We start from the raw sequence: 22,589 nt of genomic DNA, 5'->3' as shown, positions 1-22,589 counted from the left end.
CATCGTGTTTAGGAATGTGGGCGGAAATGCCATCAAGGTGAGCATTTAAATAACTGTGCGGTTGTTAAATTACGATTATTGTTTAGCTGTTGCCCTAGGGTGAAATGCACACAAGAAAGGGACTCAAGTATGCTCGCTTTAATGTTTTCATGTTGCTTAACGCTTGCGATACTCATCAAGTTACAGCTTTGCAAAGGCGACAAAGCATTTGCAATCATAGAGTCGATGGTATTATCTGCCGGTTATAGAAACGGAAGGTTCTTGAAATAGCTATTCAGACAATCTGCTTGTTGTTTTTTGTTTTTTCCATTTTTATATATAGGTACATATTTTACATTAGTATAATATAAGTACTTAATCTAGAATGTTCACTAAAACCAATTGTCATTATTAATTCTTTTTAAATTGCTTAAAATTTAAATTTCTAGAGTCGAAAAAGAGGTCCGGGTTCGAGTTCCAGCCTTATTTATGCATAAACTATGATCTTAGGCAAAGGTCATAGTTGCCAGAACCATTTAAAAGGTAACGCTAATCATTTTGTTTAGCTATATCCAATAATTATAATTCAAAATGTATGTATAAAATATTTGTTACATACAATTTTCAATATCTGTTTTTATAAGCTGCTTATTTCTTAATATATCTATTTTTAATATATTTATAAAAAATTCTTAATGTATAGACCTGACCACAAATCTCTTAATACTCTAGTTTGAATATTGCGAAACGAAAGCAAAATATTCGATTGAAAACCAAGCACAGAGTGCTCTTTTATTAGCCGTAATACATATATCACATTCGTATAGTTAACTTCTTTTATTACATTTGTGCACATAAAACCTGGCAAGTGTGATATATGGGAGTCACACACCAAATTTGGCAGGCGCCCGTATAATTTGGGATAACTTTACGAATACATAAAATGTGTTTTACGAGCTGCTAGTGATACCAGAAGATAATGCAGACTTAATTTGTAAAAATCTTGTGCGTTTGGACTGCTTTTCAACTTGAATTTACATTAGACAAATGACCAATTCTTAAATAAATAAATAAATATAAAACATCCATATTTAATTGAATTTTGGTCCTGCTTATTTGTGAACATTTAAGTCTCTTAAAAATGATAGCAATAAAATTAGAACGTGTCTACACGACGTATTTATGCAAAGTTTATAAAAAGCAGATAAACAACTGTCATTGTACAATATGATTCTGTCGCATAGGAACACATTTTTGTTATATTCTTGAGCAGAATTTAAGAGTATTTACATAGAAACTAAAGTTTCACTCGATGCATCGTCAAGTGGAACACAGATTAATAATAAAATCAAAAATATTTCTATAAGTCGTTAAGCTATATATATTAAGAACAATCTATTTGTATTGATTAGCCGGAGCAGCCGCGACAGCCGCAGTGGACGCATTCCACAATGCGGCCCTCCTCCAGCTTAGACTTAGGCACGCGGCAAATGCAATTGGTGCCAAAGTTGGTGTCGCGTGTTTGGATGCATCGCAGACAACATAGATTCTCATAGCCGGACTTCTTCCATTTGGCTATTAAATTGGAGTCGGCAATCTTCTCCTTCAAACAGTAGTCGTACAGCTCGCGGCTGATGGCCTTGCGGCGGTAGAACAAGTCGTAGATGTAGCGAGTCTTCTGGTGGTGTATTTTAAAGATGGGCCACAGCGATTCTGTAATGCGTTTGCCCTCATGTGGTTCGGTCTCGGCTGCAAATACCGAAATGCTTTATATGTGGCCACTTGTAGTATGTGGACATTCGGCATTTTAACATACCTTCGCGCATTTTTTGTTCCAGTTCCTCTAGCGTCGGTTCGATTAGCTCCCAGCCATCTGGTGGTGGTTTACGACTGCGACGGACTTTTGGCATTTTTTTATTTTTTTTTAACAAAGCAAAGTAACTTAATGTGCTACAAAACTAAAACTAAGCGCAAAACAGCTGTCAATGCCGGAATCTAGTTTAGTGTTGCGAAACACTCGCATTACATGCAAGCACAACACTAATTGCCAGAGCTGTAGCGAACATGCACATCGATAGCTGCCCAGAGTATCGATAACAAGCTGTGGTTTATTTTCCATTTCAGTGTATATGTAATCGTAGAAGTAATGAGTTGATTGTTTTTGTTATTTCTATTTGACCGACGCGTGTGATTGCTATTGTACTGATTTTTCTTTTTGTTTTTGTTAATGTTATTTACCTAATTTGTTCTGCTTTGCATTTATGAATTGTTAACGGAATAAAGCAAAGCATTATTTAAACGAAGCCACAACAGCACAGCCAAAAGTAAGCAAAGCCCAAAAAGACAGACGCAGTCGAAAAGATATCTGTTGTGTGTGGTTGTAGTTGTGTGCATGTGAATGTGAATGTGAATATGCAGCAGCAACAGCAGCAGCCAGCCAGCCCACAGTAAATCGCACTGGCAAACAACTTCAGCGCCAGCGCAACTTCACACGCGCTATAAGACAGTTGTTTAATTGCCATCGACTGCGTAGGCGGGCACCTCGTTTTGTCTCTCATGTGCCGTGACAATAAATGCTAAATAATTACAAGATCAAATAACAACTTTAAGAAAAATTTAGGTGTGTTAATGTGTCGTGTGTGGCTGTGTGCGCCTTTTAATGCAAGACATTTTTCTCTATACATACAAACATAGATATGTATGTACGTATGTATGCATGCGTGCGTTTTATTATTATTAGCTTGTTATGACGTCGCTGGCTCACAGTGATTGTATTTGTTGTAACGCATCTCTTTCATTCATAAGTCGTTGGCTTTCTTTACGGCAAGGCACAAGACATCAGCAGCAGCAACAACAACAACAACAACAACGACAACAACAAAGAAGCACTTGGCCTTCGCCTAATGCGCGCTCGGTCGCGCATTCTGTTTCTTCTTGTGTGCTTCTCTCCCTTGCCCGCCCGTCAGCGATTGCTATTGCATTTCCCATTCATTTGGCGATTGGCGTGTACGCTTTGATTGTCATTCGTATTCGTTGTATTCAGTGCATGGTACGTGAAATAACAAATTTAAGCGCGCTCACACACACATTTACAAAGAGAGATCGCCAGCCCCCAATCTGTTGGCACATTTAAACGCCCCCTTGACGGGATGTCTGTGTCGCAATATGTCTGGCTCTGCATGTGTGTGTGTGTGTAATGAGCGCATTAAATCTGTATTGTTTTGTTTTTTTGTTTCACATTCCTCATTTTTGCCATTTTCCGCAATTTGCACACAAACACACACACACACATTCCCCGTTGTAGAATTTGATCAGCACCACTTGCAGCGCATTCCATGAGCCCAGTCACCTCTCGCCGGTTACCTGCCAATTGGTCATGGCGTTTATCTAATTTGTCATGTGTGTGTAAAGCACTGCTAAGACTTGAAGTCGACCGAACGTAGCTTCACGTATCGATAAGATAGTCGAAAAGTCAAATAATTACCAAATATGTGTACTATAGTTAAAAAAAAAAAGTACCAATCTCTATGTAAACCTAAGTATTGAATTTTCGGTCTCCTTATTATCATTCGACTAATAACATGCATACATATTTACATATTAACATATGGATGCACATCTTTAATCGTAATAGCTTGACTTTGATATCCACCCACTAATGTGAAAGTTGGCTGGAAAACTGTTGTATGCTTCTTTTTATATCCTGGCAAAGGTTGTATCACATTTCTGAATACACGTAAGCTTAGCGGAAGACGTCATCAGTCCCATAATGTGTTTGTTTTATTAATACGGTGTCCTCGCTATTTAGCCCTTGGCATGACACTGCACAATTCATGTCACTTACGTGGTCAAATCGGTGGCCCAATGTATCATATAAGTTATTAATGCATCCCCACAGTCGTGCTATCGAGAATCAGGAGCAGCTATTAAGCACCTTTCTCACATACAGCTAATAATAGTACTTTGTGGCAACAACTGCATCTCGCTTACGGCATCTTTCACATGCTTGTCACATGTTTGTATTATCAATCAAAGCTCTGGGTGCCCAGATATTAATGGCCCATTTAATTGCTTAAAACAGATGCTAAGTATTTATACCCTGAACCCATTGAAATGGGGTAAAAAGGGTAAAATGTTTTTGTGCAAATCGATCGCATAAATTATGTATATATTCTTGATCAGCATCGATAGCAGAGACGATCTAGCTAGTCCGTCTGTCCGTATGTGTTAACTCAAGGATCTCAGAACCTTTAAGAGCTAGAGACTTGAAATTTTGAACGTAAGTCCTCCTAGTGCCAACGCAGTACGGGTTTGTCCGATAATCGAAGCCGTTTCTAAGTAATCCATAAAAATCGTTATCGTAATCCTGTCTTTTGAGCAAATCTCTTGGCTTATAAGAGCTAGAGTCACCAAATTCGACATGTAGCTTCTTGAATAGTGTATATTTATATATCAAGTATCTTTCTTTTTATAGCTATCGTCGCCCCCGCCCACGTCCCTTAGCTAACTAACGAGGGTAGAAGAGGGAACTCCCAACTAGAGCTTATTTGTTTTATTCTGTTACCGTTGGGCAAATGTAACGCTGGAAATATAGTGTTTCGAATTTAAAGTAAAATTAAAAATAATAGATATGTAGTTAAATTTGTATTCCAAAATGGGCACATAGATTTCAGACTCGTAATGCTGTGAAATCAAAACAGGTTGATAAGCTTTGGCAATAGCTCGCTTTGCACGAGCTAATGCTGTTCAGCTACATTAGCTTTATTGTATGTATATATATATACATATATGCATTATCAGTACATGTATTTATCAGATGAATGTAACTGACGCGTAGCCCTGTCAAATAGCAAATGCGCGTTAATTGGCGTACAAATAGTTTTTGACTTGAGTATGGGAAACAGCAGGGAAAGTTGCGATACAACAATTCAACTTTATACATTTTAAATCCCAATTATTGTAATACCCATACGGACATGTATGTACATGTAAATCCAATAAGCCATGCATTATAATTGAAAACGCAGAACAACCTTGAACAACTGAACTAAAATGTCGGAAAGGGAAGCGTTCGAAATTCGATAAGCAAAAATAGAATTCTGTCAAAGTTCCATGCAGCTGCAACAATTTCCATGTATTCCAATCAGTTCCAACATTTATCAATATCCAATATTTCTCTTTAATTGTTGTATAATATAAATATTAAATTAAATTGAACAGTCATAAAAGAAAAACAACTTTAAAAAAGAGTTTGATAAATAACGGAATGTTCCTTAGAAATATTATGAATGAAAAAAAGACATTTTAAATGTAATAATTTAATAATTTTAAATGTAGATTAAATGGAATATTGTTCTGTTTCTTACAGTCAGCTAGGGCCTGACCATGGAGCCCACAGCTGCCGGCAATCTGCTGGAGATCATGGATCTGGCACGCACCCTGCGCCAGGAGCAGCTCTTCATTCAGCACGAGCAGGCGGCCTTTGCCCAGCTCACCGGTGCGCTGGAGACCAATGCGGCGACAATAACAAAGGTTCGCACCCATATTTACATATTAACGATGTCACGTCGCATTGCTCTTTATTTAATTAACATCCCCGCCCTGTTTTATCTCCACTCGTTTAGCTGGCGTACATCTGCGCTCAACAAAGACAGAACCTGCATGATCTGCTGCTGGCCAGAACGGATCACGATCCGCTTCTCTGTTGCCGACGTGCTAGCGCCTACGACAATGCCCCATTTATGGATGCCAAACAGGTGTTGCCCTACGAGGTTGGTAACCCAAAACAAATATATGTTCATGTTCATATACATATAAATGTATATTCGCACTATATATCCATGTATCATGTACATATCAGTTGGCTTCTGCGCATGCAAATCCAGACAACAAAGAACATTTTCCGATGCGAATAGAGGAAACATTCATTTAGATACAGCTTTGCCCTTGTACGGAGTCGTTACAATTCCGGAAACTATTTTTAGTTCAAATTTAATGCATGTCGGTAACTTTAAGGCGTAAATTGTAGTCGAAAGTTATCAGCAACTTATGTGACTTAATCCAACCTACATATTGGCTATTTAGTCGGGGCTAATAATAACCATCAGCTAATTGGCCCATTGTAATGCTTGTGGAGTAAACGAAGGGAATGAAATGGGTTATCTGCTAATAAGTCGAGAAAATAAGTAGCTCATTAGTGGCCAGTCTTGACGCTGGGCTGGTGTCAAATGTTTCTTTCTCCTTATCATCATCTGCTTCTCAGTACTCAAACTCTGAATATCGCGCTTAGTTTGACGACGCATATTACTCAATCGACTAATTGGGAAGTGCTAACAAATCTAAACAAAAGAAAATGCTTTTAATTTCTTAGTTGTGTCTCATTATTATTGATTTTCTCATTGTGAATAATAAGAAACATGTATAAAAATTGAATATTTCTGCTGAATTTAAACCAGCTACTTCTCGCTCGTTAGTCCGACGCTCAGGTAGTTAAGCCACGCAGGCTCATGAAGTATTTTCCAAAACAACATCTTGGTGCTCAGTTTCAACACAAAAAGCAGCTTCTGTTCCTTATCGTTTAACCGTTAATCACAAATAAGTCGGGACAAACTCTTTTATATATAAAGATAGAGATAGAGATAGTGATTTATGTTTCTAACCAGTTTTGTGTCTCTCGCTTTCTCGCACTCTAGCACGCTCTTGCCTATGAGGATCTGTTCAACTATTTGTACAACGCGCCATATTTGCTGGCCCTGTCGCTGGCCACAGCGGATCGCCTGTCGCTGCTGGCGCCGGCGCAGCTGGGTCAGATCGTGAATACAATCGCAACAGGTCTCTATGGGAATGCGATCAACACAAAGGATGTGGAGCTGCTGCTGAAGCTACTGCGGGAGCTGATCGAGCTGCAGCTGCTGAGCAGCGAGCAGCCGCGTCGTCTGCTGCGTACAAATGGCAGCGCCTTTGCCCGGCTCTATCAGCGGCTGGTGGAGTCGCTCTTCTCGGCGCGCATCTTTCTGACGGCGGCGCTGCATGAGCCGCTGATGGCGGTGTTGAGCGAGCACGAGGTGCTGCTCGATGTGGATCCACACAAGCTGCTGCAGAGCTTTACGGCGCGCGAGCGTCAACGTCGCTTTGGCGAGGATGAAGGCAGTGCGGACTATCAGCGGAATGTGGCGCGCTTCCATGCGGATACCCTGGGCAAGTTGCACAGCCATGCACAGGCATTTGTGCGCTGCTTGCAACAGAGCTGGGCGCTCTTTCCCAGCTCACTGCGCTGGCTGCTGCAGACGCTCGGCCAGCAGCTGCGCCAGACGCAACGCCACAGCGACTATGAGATACGTCAACTGCTCGCGGATCTGGTCTTCACGCACTTCATTTGCCCGGCCATTGTCAGCGCCGATCTGCTAGGCATCATTGATGTCAACGTGAACGAGCAGATGCGTCACAATCTCAACCAGATTGTGCAGCTGCTGCAGCGCATGGCGCTAAGCGATGAGCCCAGCGAGCTGACCCAGCTGATGGAGCTGCTGCTGCTGGGCCAGACGGGCGAGGATGTGGTGGCCATTCTTCCGCAACAGAGCGACTTTGACCGCGCCCAGCTTGCCATCAATCAGCGCGAGCTGCAGCAATTCGCCGACTTCTTTCGCCTGCTGGCTGCACGCGACGAATACGATGTGTCCGCCGAGGAGCGGCAGCGGCTGCAGCGTATCCTGTTGCGCATACCCAAGTCAGGAGCACAGTTGAGTACAGCAGCGTCTTCCATGCCCGCCGCCGCCGATGCGCTCACGTCCGAGAAGAATGGTAAACGCTCGAACAAGGGACTCATGCGGCTTGGCAAGGCCACCAAAAAGAAGCTGGCCAAGGGCATGAGCTTTAGCAGCACCAACAACAACAACCAGAACAACAACAATAACAACAGCAGCAGCAGCGGCACCCACGCCCCAGAGCTGGGCAATGGCAGCACAGCAAATGGACAATCTTCAGGGGCCAATGGAGATCTAGAGCAGTGCTCCTCCTCGCACAGCGGCAGCAACACCAGCCTCAGCTCCTGTGGAGGCACCACCAACGGAGCAGCTGGGGCAGCTGCAGCTGCAGCTGCAACTGCAACTGTTGCAGCCGGGCCAACTCTACCAGATGCTGCAGCAGATGCTGCGGACGGGGATGAGCCGGTGCTGATGTTTAGCATTTATAATGCGGCTTCCAAGAGCAAACTAAAGCCACTGACCGAGGAGGATTTGCTGAAGATGAACTGCATCGGGCAGGATATTGTACCGGTAGCAGTTGCAGCCGCAGCTGCATCCTCCAATGCGGATGATGTCAGCAGCTTGGAGGCGATGCGTCGACCCCAGGACGACGCCTCAATTGCCAACTCGGACAATCTGGAGGCGATCAGCGAAGCGGCACATTCCGCAAATCATTCGGTGGCCAGCTCACTGGATCTGGAGGAGCAGCAGGAGCGCGATGTGCACGATGCCGAAAACGATGATAATCTATCGGACATGGTCTCCGCCAATGTGTCCGGCCGTGGCACGCCCAACATTAGTGGCCGGGACACGCCGTCGTCCCAGGTAACCGATGGCGATGGCGCCGGCGGCGAGCTGGCCCATCATGCGGCACGCCCGACGCCACAGATGCAAAAGATGCTGCTATCGAAGGCGCGCTCCGACATCGAGGACAAGTTCTGCAAGTTCGAGCTGAAGAAGTTCGAGGGCGATGAGAATGTGAGCATCATTTCGGACACCTGGTCGACGGATGTGCTGGCCAGCGATTCGGAGAACACGCTGGATACCACCATTGAGCGAGAGCGGGACAGAGACAGGGAGCGCGAACGCAACTTTTCCACGCCCCTGATACCAACCGCTGTGGTGCTGCCCGGCGACAATAACAACTTTGTGGTAGAAGCGCTCGCACGAGCCGCTGCTCCGGCGCTGGACGCCTCCGATCAGCGTTCCGAGTCCAATTGGAGCACCGATGTGCTGGCCAGCGATTCCGAGAAGCTGGCCGAGATCGATACGGACGATAATGCGAGCATAACAGCCAAATCGGACACTGCCGCCCCACTGGCGCCAGCTGTCAACCTCGATGATGGCGATCAGACGCCGGGCAGCAGCGGCGACGGCGATGCGGATGGAGATCCGGATGCCGACGGCAATGGCAATGCTGGCAGTGCCAGCGAGCGCAGCCAGGAGGACTCGGCGTTCTTCGATGCGGTCAATTCGTACGACGATGCGCATCATTATCATGCGGCCTCGTCGCTAGCGCGCAGCTCGGTGCGCACCAGCTACCATGGCCTGGGCAGCGACAGTGCCGACAGCAGCTTCCAGCAGCAGTACAAATGCAGCGCAGCGGAGGGCAGGAAGAGCACCCCGCTCATGGGCACCGCCTGCATGCGGCGCCAGACCTCGGCCGAGAGCAGCATTTCCAATCAGAGCCTCAATCTGGAAGAGCCGACGTCCACCAAACAGCTGCAGCTGCAGCAGCAGCAACAAGAAAAACACCATCATCATCACCACCACCACCATCATCATCACCACAAGAAGAAGAAGCAACAGCAGCAGCTGCTGCTGCACGCAGCAGCCAGCAATCAGCATGATCTGATCGACTTCAGTGACTACAGCGAGGACAAGGAGGATCCACCCGGTCTGGTGCAGCAGCTGCTGGACAGGTTTGGGGACGACCAGCATTTGCGGGGTGGTGTGCAGCATCGTCGCATTTCCATGGAACAGCGCACGGCCAGCGTGGATGGGCGACGCAATGGCATACTGGCCGGCGGCGGTGAGCGCCGGCATCAGAGTCTCAATTATGAAAATCACGAGATAATGCTGCATGCCATGTTGCCCGCCGAGGCCAAAACGGACGATGATAAGCAGCAGGAGCAGGAGCTGCAGTTGCTTTGCGCCCAGGCACAGCAGCTGCAGCTGCACGATGATCCGCCCAACCCTGCCGCCAGCCAGTCCAAACCCAGCAAGGCCACTGGCGCCATACCAAAGAGCATCAGCTTCGATGCCAGCGCGGACAAGGAGAAGCATCGCGCCGGGCAGCGGGATCAGCGCGAGCAGAGCGCTGGCATTCTCAATAAACTGAAGCAAGGCATCTTCAAGAATCGGCGCGGCAACAACAGCAAATCGTCTTCCTCTGCAGCCAGCCAGCGCTTGGCCAGCGGCAGCATCGGCAACAACGTCAACAACGGCAGCCACAGCGGCGGCATCAACGATCCAAATCGCACCGTCAGCTTTGATCCGGGCGCTGCATGCGTCAGCTACGGCGCCCACTACTGTGATAGCAGCGAAGACATTCTGGCCAAATACAGGCGCAAGGTCAGCAGCTCCAGCGAAGCCACCAATTCCGACTCCGCGGGCAATGGCCACGGTCTGCCCTCAGCGCACGGCCAGGCCATTAACGGCGGGTAAGTGCCTGGCAGCTCTTTCTGTCACATTTTGCATATACCCCAAATACACCACACGCACACACTCAAATATAATCTCTGCTTGGAGGTAGACGCAATAACAATGCAGTGAGTGTCCAGCCGCGACTTGGGTTAGAAGAAAGCATCTGGCTAAAGAGTTGCCGCTTTAGCTCAGACCACGGCTCCTTTAGCAAGGCAACTGCTTCCCTTCATCAGGGAGGTCGAGCTCATCTGGACAAATAGACTGACTCGCTCGCAGGGGCCTTCTCTCTCTCTGTCTCTCTCTCTCCCTTTTGTGAGACTCCCTTTACATTATTATTATCAAAACCATGTGAAATTTGTCGTCTTCATTCCAAAGTTGGTCACTTTAGCTATAAAACTGTGCAATTTTTCAATCCAATCATTATCATTCGAGGGTATTCCCGAGTATATATTCCAAGTCTCAAGTCCCTAACTTAAATAGAGCCGAAAAAAGGCTATGATGAGGAACACTTCGTGATCAAGTATAAAAATTAAGGAACTTCCAAAATATTTTAAAATTGTGTTTAGTCCGTATTAAAAGGTCACATTGTTAATGCTTGCCAGGCAGATAAAGTGCATTGTAACTTTTGCTCTGAGCTCAGAGTTTTTAGGTGTTGGTTAGGCATGTGGAAAAGTCTCTCTCTCTCTCTCTCTCTCTTTCCTGTTCGTTTTATATTTGTATCTCACTCGAACGTTCTCTTTTAGACAATTACCTGGCGTGGTGTTCAGCAGTGTTAAACAGAAGCTGCGCACGGTCCTTTCCAAGACTGATCTGCACAGCGGCGATTTCCGGCAGACAACGTTGCGCCCGCTGGATGCGACGCCTCTGCAGACTTACCTCCAGATCCAGCTGGCGCAGTGCACCAGTCTGCAGCGTTTACCACAGATCTCGTATGTGTCGGAGGCGCTGCGCTGTTTGGCGCAACTGGAGCGGCCGCAGCATGCCCAGCTGCTGCTGGAACTCCAGCACGATATGCAGCGCAGGCAAAGCTATCTGCAGTACCTGCTCGTGCATCGCCAGCAGCTGCTGTTGCGCGCCGAGCAGTTGGAGCAGCTCGAGGAGCGACTGCGTGGCGAGGCGCGCAGCTGCCAGCGCTGCCTGCTGCAGTCGCTGGTGCGTTTGTATTTGGGACGGCAGCAGGCGAAGCTGCAGACCTTCCAGGCCGAGTTCGCGCTGCTCAGCGTTAGCGACGAGCGGCTGGAGCTGATCGAGGAGTTTGTCGAGAGTCTGTTGCAGGAGTTGCGCGAGGGCGGCCTCCAGGACGATTGGCAGCGAGAGGCAGCACGCGTGGCCATTGAGCGACTGCTGATGGAGCAAATGTACGAGCAGGTGATGTTTCCCAACGAGGATGCTGACGTGTCAAGAGACGGTGTGCTCGCGGCGCACATTGGCAAGCTGCAGCGATTTGTGCATCCGGCGCATCCTGCGCTCTGCATTGCCCAGGAGTATCTGGGCGAGGCGCCCTGGACGTTTGCCCAGCAGCAGCTGTGCCACATGGCCGCCTACAAGACGCCGCGCGAGAAGCTGAACTGCATTATCAAGTGAGTGAAACGAATCACAAATCGACTGCTTCATATCCAATTCTTACTTTCACAGCTGCATCTCCTGCATTATGAGCTTGCTGCGCATGTCCAGCTGCCGTGTGCCTGCCGCCGACGATGTCCTGCCCGTGCTCATTTATGTGGTTATAATGGTAAGTGGCCAAGTGTGCCAGTCGCCAGTCACTGCAGCTGCAATCATCTTTCGCTCTTTCTCTCCATATACCAGGCAAATCCACCCTATCTGCTCTCTACCGTGGAGTATATTAGTTGCTTCCTGGGCAAGAAGCTCGACGGCGAGGATGAGTTCTATTGGACGCTGTTCGGTTCCGTAGTCAAGTTTATCAAGACCATGGACTACCTAGACTAAATCAGTCTTCGCCGAGGTCGTTAGATCAAGTTGTTTAGTATGATATAGTTAAGTATGGCATCGTATCGAGTTCCGGTTTATGTGTTTCTATGTTCTTTTCTTGGTGTCCAGGCGGCGATTGATATATATATATCTACTTTCTATACAAATAATACAATCTATAAACACATAGATGATATACATATATATATAGTTATATATTCATGAATATATATATATATGTATATATTCATGTACGACAATTACATATATGTATAAAATTGTTATAAATATTGAAATTAAAGGCAGCTATAAAAATATAAGCTACAGGCGGCAGCTGCTCAGCAATTTCAACTATTTTTCGATGGCCGCATTATATATATTTGTATACCCGTACATACATAGTAGGTACATGATGTAGCCATAGTACACACATGCATACATAAATACATATACTGAGCTACATACATATTATAAGCATGCAAGTAACATGAAAATCAACTTAATATTCCTTATTGTGTAACACAAAATAAAAACTTAAAAAAAAAAAACCAAAATAATACAAGAGAAGTCTCAACTCTTTCAATTGAGACTATATTTTAAAGCAATCTACTTGTGCAAAACACTATTAAAAATTGTAAATTTCATCTTAAATATCGTATTCCAAATATTTGCAAATTCTTTAAAAGTTATATTTAGTAATTGGAAATTCATATTTTGAAACAAACTAAATTAATCCTTTAAAAGTTGAGCACACTTTGCAAAAATATTGTTATATAATTTTTGAAACCGTTAATCGACTATAAACCAAGCCAAATCTTCGAAACATATGCCCTTATGTACTCAAGAAACTCCATAAAATAGATTGGAATTCAAAAAGAATGTAATTCAAAACAGAACCATTTTTGAATTAGTTTTTTTTTTGGATGCTAATCGATTGTAGTTACCAGTGTTTGTCCACAAAGGTAGATCATTCCAGGATTGGACTTAATGTACCCGAGATATTTCATTTATACAAATTTTTTGAAACTTTAAAGTTACCTTAACTCGGTTAAATGAAGTCCGATCTTGGAAAGATATGACCTTTGTACTCAAGGCAAGGCCGAATAATATGCGTCGTGTATTTTCTCTTATACCAAATGCAATTAAAGAAGCCTATCGCCCTTCTATTCGATTCTCGCGAATTTAAGCAAGACCCCAAGGGGTTTTCTTAAATTATCTATAATCTTATAATTTACTCTCTTACAGGCCAACTCTGGCTGTCTTTCTCTCTCGCTCTAATAGATGCCTATACTAAAAAATATCGTTCTTTTTGATATGAATTTTTCGGGTAAGTGCATATTTACATATATATTTATATATCAATAGAAATATATGTACGTATGTAGAGGAAATTCAGACCTGGTCACGAGTTATCTCCAAATACTTTTATATTATATGAGTACTAACTAGTGCTCACTCACCCAACTTCCCAATTGCTGTCTCTGTTTCTAAAAATCGGTTCAATTTGCGGTTTTATCTAAACGAACATTTAATAGCAATCTTACAACTAGATTGAAATCAGACTTCGGTCGGGTCTGGACATCAGATCCAACATTATTAAACATGAAGTGAATTTAAACAAGTAAAAAAAAGGAAATTAAATGGAGATAAATATAAGAACTCCGGAATTCGGTTGTTACTGCCGCAGGACGTACTTCTCCAGATTGGTATCGCGTCCACCCATGAGATAGCTGTTGATGCACATTTGGGACATGATGCGGACGCCGCGCTGCTGTAGGTAGGCAAAGTCCTGTGCGTCCAGAGGCGCCTTCTTGATGTCTACGAAGCAGTGGGTGGCACTAGCCGCCGTTGCGTCCGAGCTGAAGGGTGAGCTAGGCTCCAAAATGGTGGCGCCGCCGGCACGTAGCACATTCTTGATGGCCGCCAGATTGCGCTCCTGCAGGCTGAGTATGACACAATAATCGCTGAAGGCGCCGCTGCCGGCCGTTAGCTCGGTGCGCCAGCGATGTGCGGCGACGGCGATCTGCTGCTCCTCCGGCGCCAGTGTGGGCAGATTGAGTGCCTTGGGATTGCCCCATTCGTATAGACACTCATCGAGAAAGGCGCCACGGGCATGACACTCCTCGATATAATTGATATTCAGCACCCACTTGCCGGCCGCCATGCAGCCGAGCAGTTTCTCGCCGCGATTCGGACGCTCGCACAGCAGATGCGTACAGGCGGCATCATAGTTGGAAAGATTCTGGCAGATCTGGCCGCCCAGCAGCCGAATGCGTTCCATGAGCAGCGTGCGCTTCTGCTCATCGTCGCCGCAGGAGATGCTGAAGCAGGGCGTGCCCTGGTACCGCATACGCGGCGAGTCGGCATCGGAGCTACGCTTGCCTCCATTGAACTCGGCGGGATCACGCCAGCCCACAATATCCTCGCCGGCGGTCAAAGCAAAGCCCTCCGACTCGAATGGCTGCACATACTGTGCCTCGCTTCTGGTCTGACCCTCATGGTCGCGCTTCAGGCTGCTCCTGCGTGACTCGCGGCTCTTCAGGTAGTCGGTAATCTGCTTAAGCTCCATTGAATTGTTCGTGGTCTCCTCGAAGCTGATCTTGTCAAAGTTAATTGTGCTGCCGCTGGGCAGCTCCTCACTCGCAGTTCTGGGACTCTGGGTGCTGGGCACAAACGGTGAGCCGGGTGCGGCGGCGGCGGCTGCCGTAATGTTGGTCGCTGGCTCTGGCTGGAATAGTAGACGCCCCACTGGCGGCTCCATCGCTCCTCTGCTCTTCTGATGATGCGCTTCCTCCTCCTCATCCACACTCTCGCCGCCCTCAGCGGCGTTGTAGTCAATACCCAGCGTCTCGCAGGTGATGCGCATCACACGCTGCCTTATGACCGTTAGGGGCGTGTCCGGCTTAATCTGGTGCTTGGGCAGTCGCCAGCGGCGCTCGAAATCGTCGGCCATGCGCTGCTGGAACTCGGGAGTCAGACAGAAATTGGGTATGCCCGGGGCGGGTCGTGTTGTCTGGCGGCGATTGACGGGCGTGCACGCCTGTCGCCTGATCCGCTCCAGCTCCGGCGTTTGGTTCTCGCGCATCTCACGTATTATCTGGCGCACGCAATCGCGCGCCTGGCTCGTGTCCAGCCGCTGCACCACCTGCTCCAGGAAATCAAAATTGCACGCAGCGCCGCCGGCGCTGGTCTTGTGGTTCAGCGGCGTGTGCGGCGACTCGGGCGTCGAGGCGCCGCCCGAGCTGCGTCGCCGCGTGCTGGCCATTCCCGTGACCAGCTCCGAGATGCGCGGATTACGCAGGGGCGTTAACTCGGGCTGATGGGGCTGCTGCTCCTTATCCTCCTCCCGCAGCGTCTGCTGTTGCTGTTCCGCCGCCGCGGACGACTTATTAAGGGGCGTGATAGGCGTATTGCTTTTGGGCGTCAGCGTTTTGCTGCTGCTGCTCTTGTTGCTCTCCCGGAGGCCGGGCGAGACGGGGAAATCGCTGGCGCTTTTACCCACAAGGAAACGCGCGTAAGGAAGCTTCTCGCCGCGTTGGGCGCACTGCAGCAGCCAGTCGGCGTGCACCACCGGATAGCCCCATTTGAGGGCACCCTCGTACTTGGAGCCCTCGGCACTGGAGCAGATCAGAAGCGGCCGCTCCTTCTTCACAAACGCCTTGTTCAGCACGGCGCCGAGCAGCTCGGCCAGCGCATTGATGTAGTCACGCTCTAGGCCCGCATAAATGGACACCACAATGGTCATGCCACGCAGTGGCTCCAGCCGCGCGCCATATGGCACCGGCCGATGATAGTACTCCAGGGGAAGCAGCTTGTTCTGCTTCATGCAGCTCTCCAGGTACAGCTCGGTGACCACATGACGGGCACTCACAGGCAGCACGGACTCATCAATCACCTGCTCGAAGCTGACAATGGCATAGTCCACCGGATCCGTGTAGCTGGGCGGCACCAGGGAGCCCTGGGCGGCCTTGCACTCGCTGAGCATCTGGTCGTAGAGCTCGCTGCTAAAGCACGCCTCGTGCACGTACACCGATGCGCCCATGAAGTAGTCCAGCCTGTCAAAGTCTATGGAGAGCGTGCTTGCGCTCAGATCGGGCAGCGCGACAGGCAAACCAGAGGGCCGTGGAGCAGCAGAGGGCGCAGCTGTCAGGGCCGTTAGCGACAGTTGGGTGGAGCTGGCGGCGGGCAACGGCATGGCAGGCTCCTGTTCCTGGGAGTAGTGTGTTAGCAGATCGGGTTCGGGTTCAGGTTCCGGCTCTGGTTGCAGCTGCGCCTCTGCGTGCTCGAACAGCTTCTTCTTGATGGGCAACGTTGGCTGCTTGAAGCTGTGATTCATGGAGCGCAGCGTACGCTTGCTGGCCGGCGAGGCGGCGTCGGCTGCCTCACAGCCATGCGGCAGATGGACACGGTGTGGCAGCTCGCTGACTACGTGACCGGCACGCATGCTCTCCAGCAGCCACTCGAGCCTCACCACCTGGACCGTGGGCAGCAGTCCTTCGCTCTGCCATTGCCGATAGGCGGCATCCTCCAGCTGGCCGACTATGATGTGGGTCAGGCCCTCGTGCGGATCATCGTAGCGTGTGGCGCCGCCCGTATTGAGCACACGATGCAGCTTCTCGCGCTCGGCGTTGCGAAAGCCGCTCAGATAGACGCAGCAGCCGTCCAGGAAGCTGCCCGCCTGCTTCGCCTTGCGCGGACTAATCTCGGCCAGAGTCTGCTGATAGACTTGCTGTTTATGGCTGCTGCCGCTGCTGGCGGTGGCCTGCTTGAGCAGCTGTTTGGCAGGCAAGTGGCTACCGCTCCCGCTCCCGCTGCGGGTGATTCTGCCGCCGCCGCTGCCGCTGCTGGTGCTGCAGTTGCTGCTGAGCGTCTCGTTGACGGTGGTCTGGTCGCTGCACATGCGACGTCCCGGAGCGCTGACAAAGCTAATCCGCGACAGATCCGACAGCTGGGTGTTGTCGGCAGCGTTCAGATGGACGTGTTGCTTGGTGGGCGTGGAGATCTGCTTGCGAGGCCGCACCTCGTACTGTTTGGTGGGCAGCGCATAGCCGCGCTCGTGGCTATCGAATACCCATTCGGGCAGCAGGATGTCCTTTTTGAAGCGCAGTGCAGCCTTGTACTTGTCGGAATCGGTCTTCGACTGTTCCGTGATCACAATGTCCACCTGCTGGGAGCGAAAGGCGCGATGATAGATGCCACCGTTCTCATTCACCAGACGCATGACCGCATCCTTTTTCGCCGTCTCCAGGCCGCTGCACGTGATATTTGCCCCAAAGAACGTGGGCAGACGGTACTTTTCGAACTGCTGGTCCGTGGCACGAATGCTGCTGCTATTGCTGCCACTGTGACTGCACTCCCAGACGCGCTGCACCCAGTCGACGTGCATGACGGACACACCGTTGAGCGTGGCATGCTCGTACTTGTTGGACTTGATAGTATTGGAAATGAGATGTGTGATGTTGCGCCCAAAGTTTTGGAAATAGTGTCCGCCCATCCAGTGTATCAGCTTCTTCAGCTCGTCCTTCTCCTTGCTGCTAATGCCGCTGGCCGAGATCTGCAGGTCACGCATGGCCGTTGTGTATATGGTGCTGCTGCCCAGCGGCACCGGCTCGTTCTGGCGCAGGCACTCCACAATGCACGGCGGACCCAGTACCAGGGCTTTTGTCAGCTGCAGCTGCTGGAATAGATCGCCCTCGAAGTGGGCCAGCACGAATACATCCTTTTTGGTCAGGCCGCCGCCGGCGATCAGCGGAAATCCCTCGCTCGCACGTATCTCCCGGATTTGTGTGTCCGCCAGCTGCTCGCGCATCAGCTTTAATGCGTTGGCATATTGCTCAGCGATGGCCAAGTCGGCCTCCGTTTCGCTTTTTGTGTTGTTGACAAAATATGCGCATATTGATTCGTCCAGGCTCGTGCTCATTCTCACCTAAATTATTATTTATTCCGTGCCAACTGAAACTAATTGCAAATCTCGACGCTGCCACACTTTTTGCCAATGCTTTTTGGCGCGTCTGCTGTTGGTTGTTTGTGTTCGATATTGCAACAACTTGTTATCGATATACACCGAGCAAAATACCAAATGCGCAGTTGTGTATTTTTATTTTACGATTCCCATTGATTTTGAAATCATATTTAGGAATTATAAAATGAAAATACTTTGAAATACTTAATGGTCGCCGATTTGGTATTTTGCCTGAATGTAGCTTTAATCCTTTTGCCAATAAGGGTATATTAATAATACCATCGCCATGTCTAAGCCGATATATATCGTTCATAATGGCAATGCTGCAAGGGTGGCAGCACTGGTCACAGTTGACTTTTAAATGTTTTCGCGGCTAATTCAAATATGAAATTCAAAAACGAAAATGATTTCGAATATTTCAGAAAATGAAACAAATTATTTGTGGGTTGCACTGTACAATATCTATTTATTTATGTTTTATGCGTTACTTTTAAACATTATTCAAGATTTGATTTACGTTTTCGCACATTGCATTCTCTGTTGCTTATAGATATTAATGCTTATTGGGCTAATTTGCTGTTGCTTGTTTCTTGAGACTATTGTAGTTATTGTTCGCGTTTGTTAATAGATAGCAGACCTTATGTATCTGTGAATTAGGGGGCGTTGAGAGAAGGTTTCTTATGGTACAAAATAATACAAATCATATAGATTACATATATAGTTTTTTATATATATAAATACTTGCGTACACTGATAGTCAAATAACAATTAAAGTTAATTAAATAAATTAAATATAGCTATGTAGGCCTTAAAATGCTAAACAAATCAAATTAAATGCAGCTGTTAGTCAAATTAAAGTACCGCTAATTAACTTGGCCAAAACAAACAAGAAAAAAATAATACATTTGTATATATGTATATATATGTATATATATATATATAGGAGTCGGAAACAAAGTGAAGCGAAAACTTGGCTATGTTTTGGAGTTGCGACGCTTTGATTTGATATTTTAAATTCTTAATTAAGGCTCTAAAATCTACACATATGGTTAGCAAAAAAAAAAAAAAATCGTTGAAGGTAGGTAATTAAATTGACAGCAAAATCTGTGACAAAGATGTGGACGGCACATCTACGCACAGGTGCGCGCTCGCCGTTGAAAGCGCTTCATGCGTCGATACCAATCTTCCTTCCACTCGATGACTATCGAACGCGGACCAATGCCCAGATAGCCGGGCGGTGCCTCTGAGTCCCGCCCCAATATCAAATAGGATCTAGAAAGAGCACAAGAGTTGATAGATTGATATAAATACGTGAATAGTCGATATCTTAAATTCAGTATGTGGGTTCTTTTATATCTACACTCGTTCCCAGCCAAAATGGTAAACAACTCAGTAAAGTCTTGGGCTTAAGAACCTATACACTTTAAGGTGTCATAGATATTCCCTGAAAATTTCAATAGGATCGGACTGTTAACTCCTTAGTTATTAAATCGAATATTGGCCTGGTCTGATATACGTTGCTGGAGATACCTAGAGTCATAGAACATTCCCGACTAGAGCTCTTTAATTATACCCTTAACCCATTGAAAATGGGTAAAAAGAGGGATTATATATTTGTGCAAATGTATGTAACAGGCAGAAGGAAGCATCTCCGACCCCATAAAGTATATATATTATTGATCAGCATCAACAGCCGAGTCGATCTAGCCATGTCCGTCTGTCTGGCCGTCCGTCCGTATGTATGAACGCAAGGATCTCAGAACCTATAAGAGCTAGAGACTTGAAATTTTAGCTGTAGGTTCTCCTAGTGCCCGCGCATATCGAGTTTGTTTCCCATATTCGATAACTTGCCCCGTTTCTAAGTAATCGATAAAAATCGATATCGAAATCCTGTTTTTGAACAATTTTGGTAAATAATATGAGCTAGAGTCACCAAATTAAACATGTAGCTTCTAGAATAGTATATATGTATATATGAAGTATTCTTAATTTTATACCTGTCGAATGCTGTCGAATGTTCAGGGCATCCCCTAGTCGGGAGCTCCCGACTAGAACCTCTTACTTGTTTTATTCTTACCTGTTGAGTTTGATCTTGGGACAGCGGCACTCCAAATTCTTAATCGGTATGATCCAGGTCATAGGACCTCGTTTCAGCATTGTATTCGGCATTCCATAGGCGCTGGTTCTGCTGCGCTTGAATACCGCCTGAATTTGCAGATCGAAGCGCGCCGTTTCGCTGTCGTTTGGATAGTCCGGAACGCTGGCGCTGCCGATCCCAGCCGCCGCCGCCTGATACTCGTACTCCTGGCCCCCCGCCGGCTGCTGATCCATTTCGTAGTCCACGTCCGGATCCATTGCGCGCCTGCGCTCGTTGCTGGCCGCCTCGCTGCTCGTATCGCGGCCAATTACTTTGGCCATTATTGCTGAGAATTGGAGAATTGGAGAATTATAATCTTATCGAAAGCTTTCCAATGCATTCTCGATGCCCGCTTACCGTAATCTCGTTTGCAGAATTTGTTGAGGTTTAACCTTTTGGTGCTGATTCTGCACTTTTCGCATTCTGCGAAGAGAGAAGAGATCGAAAGGGGAGAGATGTTAAGAGAATTGGTGCGCAGTTGCATGCATTTATGGAAATTCAGATTTCACCCCCCTCCCCTGTCACGGAGCCCTGGGTTACTTCTTGCGTGTTTGTGTTTACAATTTAATTGCAAAATTTATGTCTTTATGGCCAATGCCAATTAGCGTGTCCAACAGAAACAGAAACAGGCGCTGCTGCAGCAATAACTGCATTAAAGCGCGATCGGCATTAAGACTGATGCCCCGCCCCGCCCCGCCCCGCCCCTTGCCAACCCTGGCGAACAGTTTCCCCTCTCCCACACCCCAGCAGCACCATTTGGGGCAGTCTAAGGTCGTCCGTGCCTCCTTTTGTGTACTAAAATTAGCCTCCTGTTCGTCTGTTGTGATTGCTGCAATGCAAATTGCATCGTTTGTTGTTTTAGTAGCAACTGCTGTTGTTGTTGTTGTTTTATACCCTGTAGACAGCAGCACTTGAAGCGAATAAGCAGAGCAGCAAATGTAGAAATAGACAAACCTGACAACACAAAAGTACATATACATATAATTTCTTGATCAGTCGATCATCATCTCCGCCAGACTCTGTTTGAGCTAGTGAGCTCCAATTTGGAGTTTAGGTTTTTTCGTTCTTTAAAATCAAATCTAATCTAATCCAATCCATTTTTGATTTACCTCTCAGAGACTCTTAAAGCTGGCAAGAGAATATTATAGTAAAGTCACGAAATGTGAATATATATATATATATATATATATACATTCTCGATCTGCATCCGCAGCCGAGTCTGTCCGTCTGTCAGTTTCTATCTCTGTTTGCAGTCTCTCGTTTTGAAAGATATCTTCAGATAACTTAACATAGTTCGGAGTACATAGCTGTCGCAGGAACGATCGGTTAAACATTTCTTAAGCCTTTAGACTTACTGATGCAGCCGCAACTGGTGTCGAAACCCGTAGTAGGACAACTTTAATTATTATTAAGAAATATTATATTATTTGATTAAGTTTGACGATCCGCAAAAAGTAAGAAGCACAAAAAACGTTATGTTTCCAATGAAATTAACAAGCTTCACTGTCTGCTATACTTATTCTACACTATATCATACTGTAGCATATACCACTTCAGGCATGATCGGTTGAAAAATTGTGTGGAAGGAAAATTTGTCTGTGTTTAAGGATCTAATTAAAATTAGCATTTTCGCGCCTTACTGTGCTCCTCCTATACCTCGTATAGTACCAGTTGGTCGGACATCTGTATGAGTATTCCATCTGAGGCCCCCTGAATATTCTTGTTCTTTCTGCTTTTTCTATAGATTGGTGGTAAGTTTTTTTTAACCCTAAAAAACACACTTCTCGCTGATAGATCTTGATGTTTGGAATGAATATGAATATGAATATGAATATGAAAATGGAATATGAAAAGCAGTTGAGAAGAGGAGAGCTGCTCCCTAAGGCTGTGTGGGATGCCTGCTCAGGCCAATTACAGGGTATCTTGCTGTCGGGCACCCTCGAATATTTGTTGTTTTAGCTGCGGTTGCCAATGTCAGAGACATTGCCAGCAAATCGTGACACAATTGACTTTGTACTATATGAACAAACGTTCGATCGATCGATCGATCGATTGATCGACAGAGCGGGTGGATGGGGGGTGGCGGGTGGCGGGTGGGGCGGTGTTGGCTTCTATATTTGTCTGGGTGCGCCAACATTTCGTCGATCTCGCCTCTCCAATTCGGTATTTATGGACGCACTTTTCAAACAACGAA

General features: G+C 46.8%; 4 protein-coding genes across 6 annotated transcripts in view; 1 reads left to right on the top strand and 3 right to left on the bottom strand.

The window, feature by feature from the left end:
- Positions 1-429: 429 nt before the first annotated feature.
- On the top strand, positions 430-12,343 carry Gapvd1 (GTPase activating protein and VPS9 domains 1). Of its 2 annotated transcripts, none has more exons than XM_064680818.1 (7): positions 430-522; positions 5,348-5,511; positions 5,604-5,750; positions 6,672-10,384; positions 11,111-11,947; positions 12,003-12,099; positions 12,174-12,343. In XM_064680818.1, exons 2-7 carry the CDS (start codon positions 5,365-5,367, stop codon positions 12,312-12,314), a joined length of 5,082 nt encoding a protein of 1,693 aa, XP_064536888.1. In that variant the 5' UTR covers positions 430-522; positions 5,348-5,364; the 3' UTR covers positions 12,315-12,343. The 2 variants fall into 2 exon arrangements, with proteins under 2 accessions (XP_064536888.1, XP_064536887.1); XM_064680817.1 differs by lacking the exon at positions 430-522 and adding an exon at positions 2,142-2,303.
- On the bottom strand, positions 741-1,965 carry l(1)10Bb (BUD31-like protein). The gene is made up of 2 exons (XM_064680820.1): positions 1,796-1,965; positions 741-1,728 (listed from the first exon to the last, which is right to left on the bottom strand). The coding sequence occupies exons 1-2, from the start codon at positions 1,887-1,889 to the stop codon at positions 1,388-1,390; spliced, it is 435 nt and encodes a 144-aa protein (XP_064536890.1). The 5' UTR covers positions 1,890-1,965; the 3' UTR covers positions 741-1,387.
- A 1,456-nt stretch (positions 12,344-13,799) lies between the features above and the next one.
- mus101 (mutagen-sensitive 101) lies at positions 13,800-18,318 on the bottom strand. The gene has a single exon (XM_064680819.1). It carries the CDS (start codon positions 18,214-18,216, stop codon positions 13,972-13,974), a length of 4,245 nt encoding a protein of 1,414 aa, XP_064536889.1. The 5' UTR covers positions 18,217-18,318; the 3' UTR covers positions 13,800-13,971.
- A 901-nt stretch (positions 18,319-19,219) lies between these two features.
- The window catches only part of NetA (Netrin-A), a 50,971-nt gene continuing 47,601 nt past the window's right edge, over positions 19,220-22,589 (bottom strand). Inside the window, exons 5-7 of one of the 2 annotated variants that reach the window (XM_064680812.1) lie at positions 20,753-20,818; positions 20,336-20,681; positions 19,220-19,530 (exon numbers count right to left, since the gene is read on the bottom strand). In XM_064680812.1, coding sequence (XP_064536882.1) covers positions 19,389-19,530; positions 20,336-20,681; positions 20,753-20,818 — 554 coding nt within the window. In that variant the 3' untranslated portion in view covers positions 19,220-19,388. The remainder of the gene's footprint in view (positions 19,531-20,335; positions 20,682-20,752; positions 20,819-22,589) is intronic. The other variant, XM_064680813.1, reaches the window with a different exon arrangement.

Source organism: Drosophila montana, unplaced genomic scaffold (assembly GCF_035044405.1).
Source record: "Drosophila montana isolate Dmon_TW-CO22-7 unplaced genomic scaffold, ASM3504440v1 contig_2178_1, whole genome shotgun sequence".
NCBI lineage: Eukaryota > Metazoa > Arthropoda > Insecta > Diptera > Drosophilidae > Drosophila > Drosophila montana.
Note: the sequence above shows the minus strand (reverse complement) of the source record. Positions and strands in the feature narration are given on the sequence as shown.

What these genes read in the sequence shown, in the direction of transcription:
- mus101 (XM_064680819.1), bottom strand. Translation starts at nt 18,216, where the DNA reads ATGAGCACGAGCCTGGACGAATCAATATGCGCATATTTTGTCAACAAC.
- Gapvd1 (XM_064680818.1), top strand. Translation starts at nt 5,365, where the DNA reads ATGGAGCCCACAGCTGCCGGCAATCTGCTGGAGATCATGGATCTGGCA. An exon ending in ATGCGGCGACAATAACAAAG is followed by an intron (nt 5,512 to 5,603) that starts GTTCGCACCCAT and finishes CCACTCGTTTAG; the next exon opens with CTGGCGTACATCTGCGCTCA. An exon ending in AACAGGTGTTGCCCTACGAG is followed by an intron (nt 5,751 to 6,671) that starts GTTGGTAACCCA and finishes CTCGCACTCTAG; the next exon opens with CACGCTCTTGCCTATGAGGA.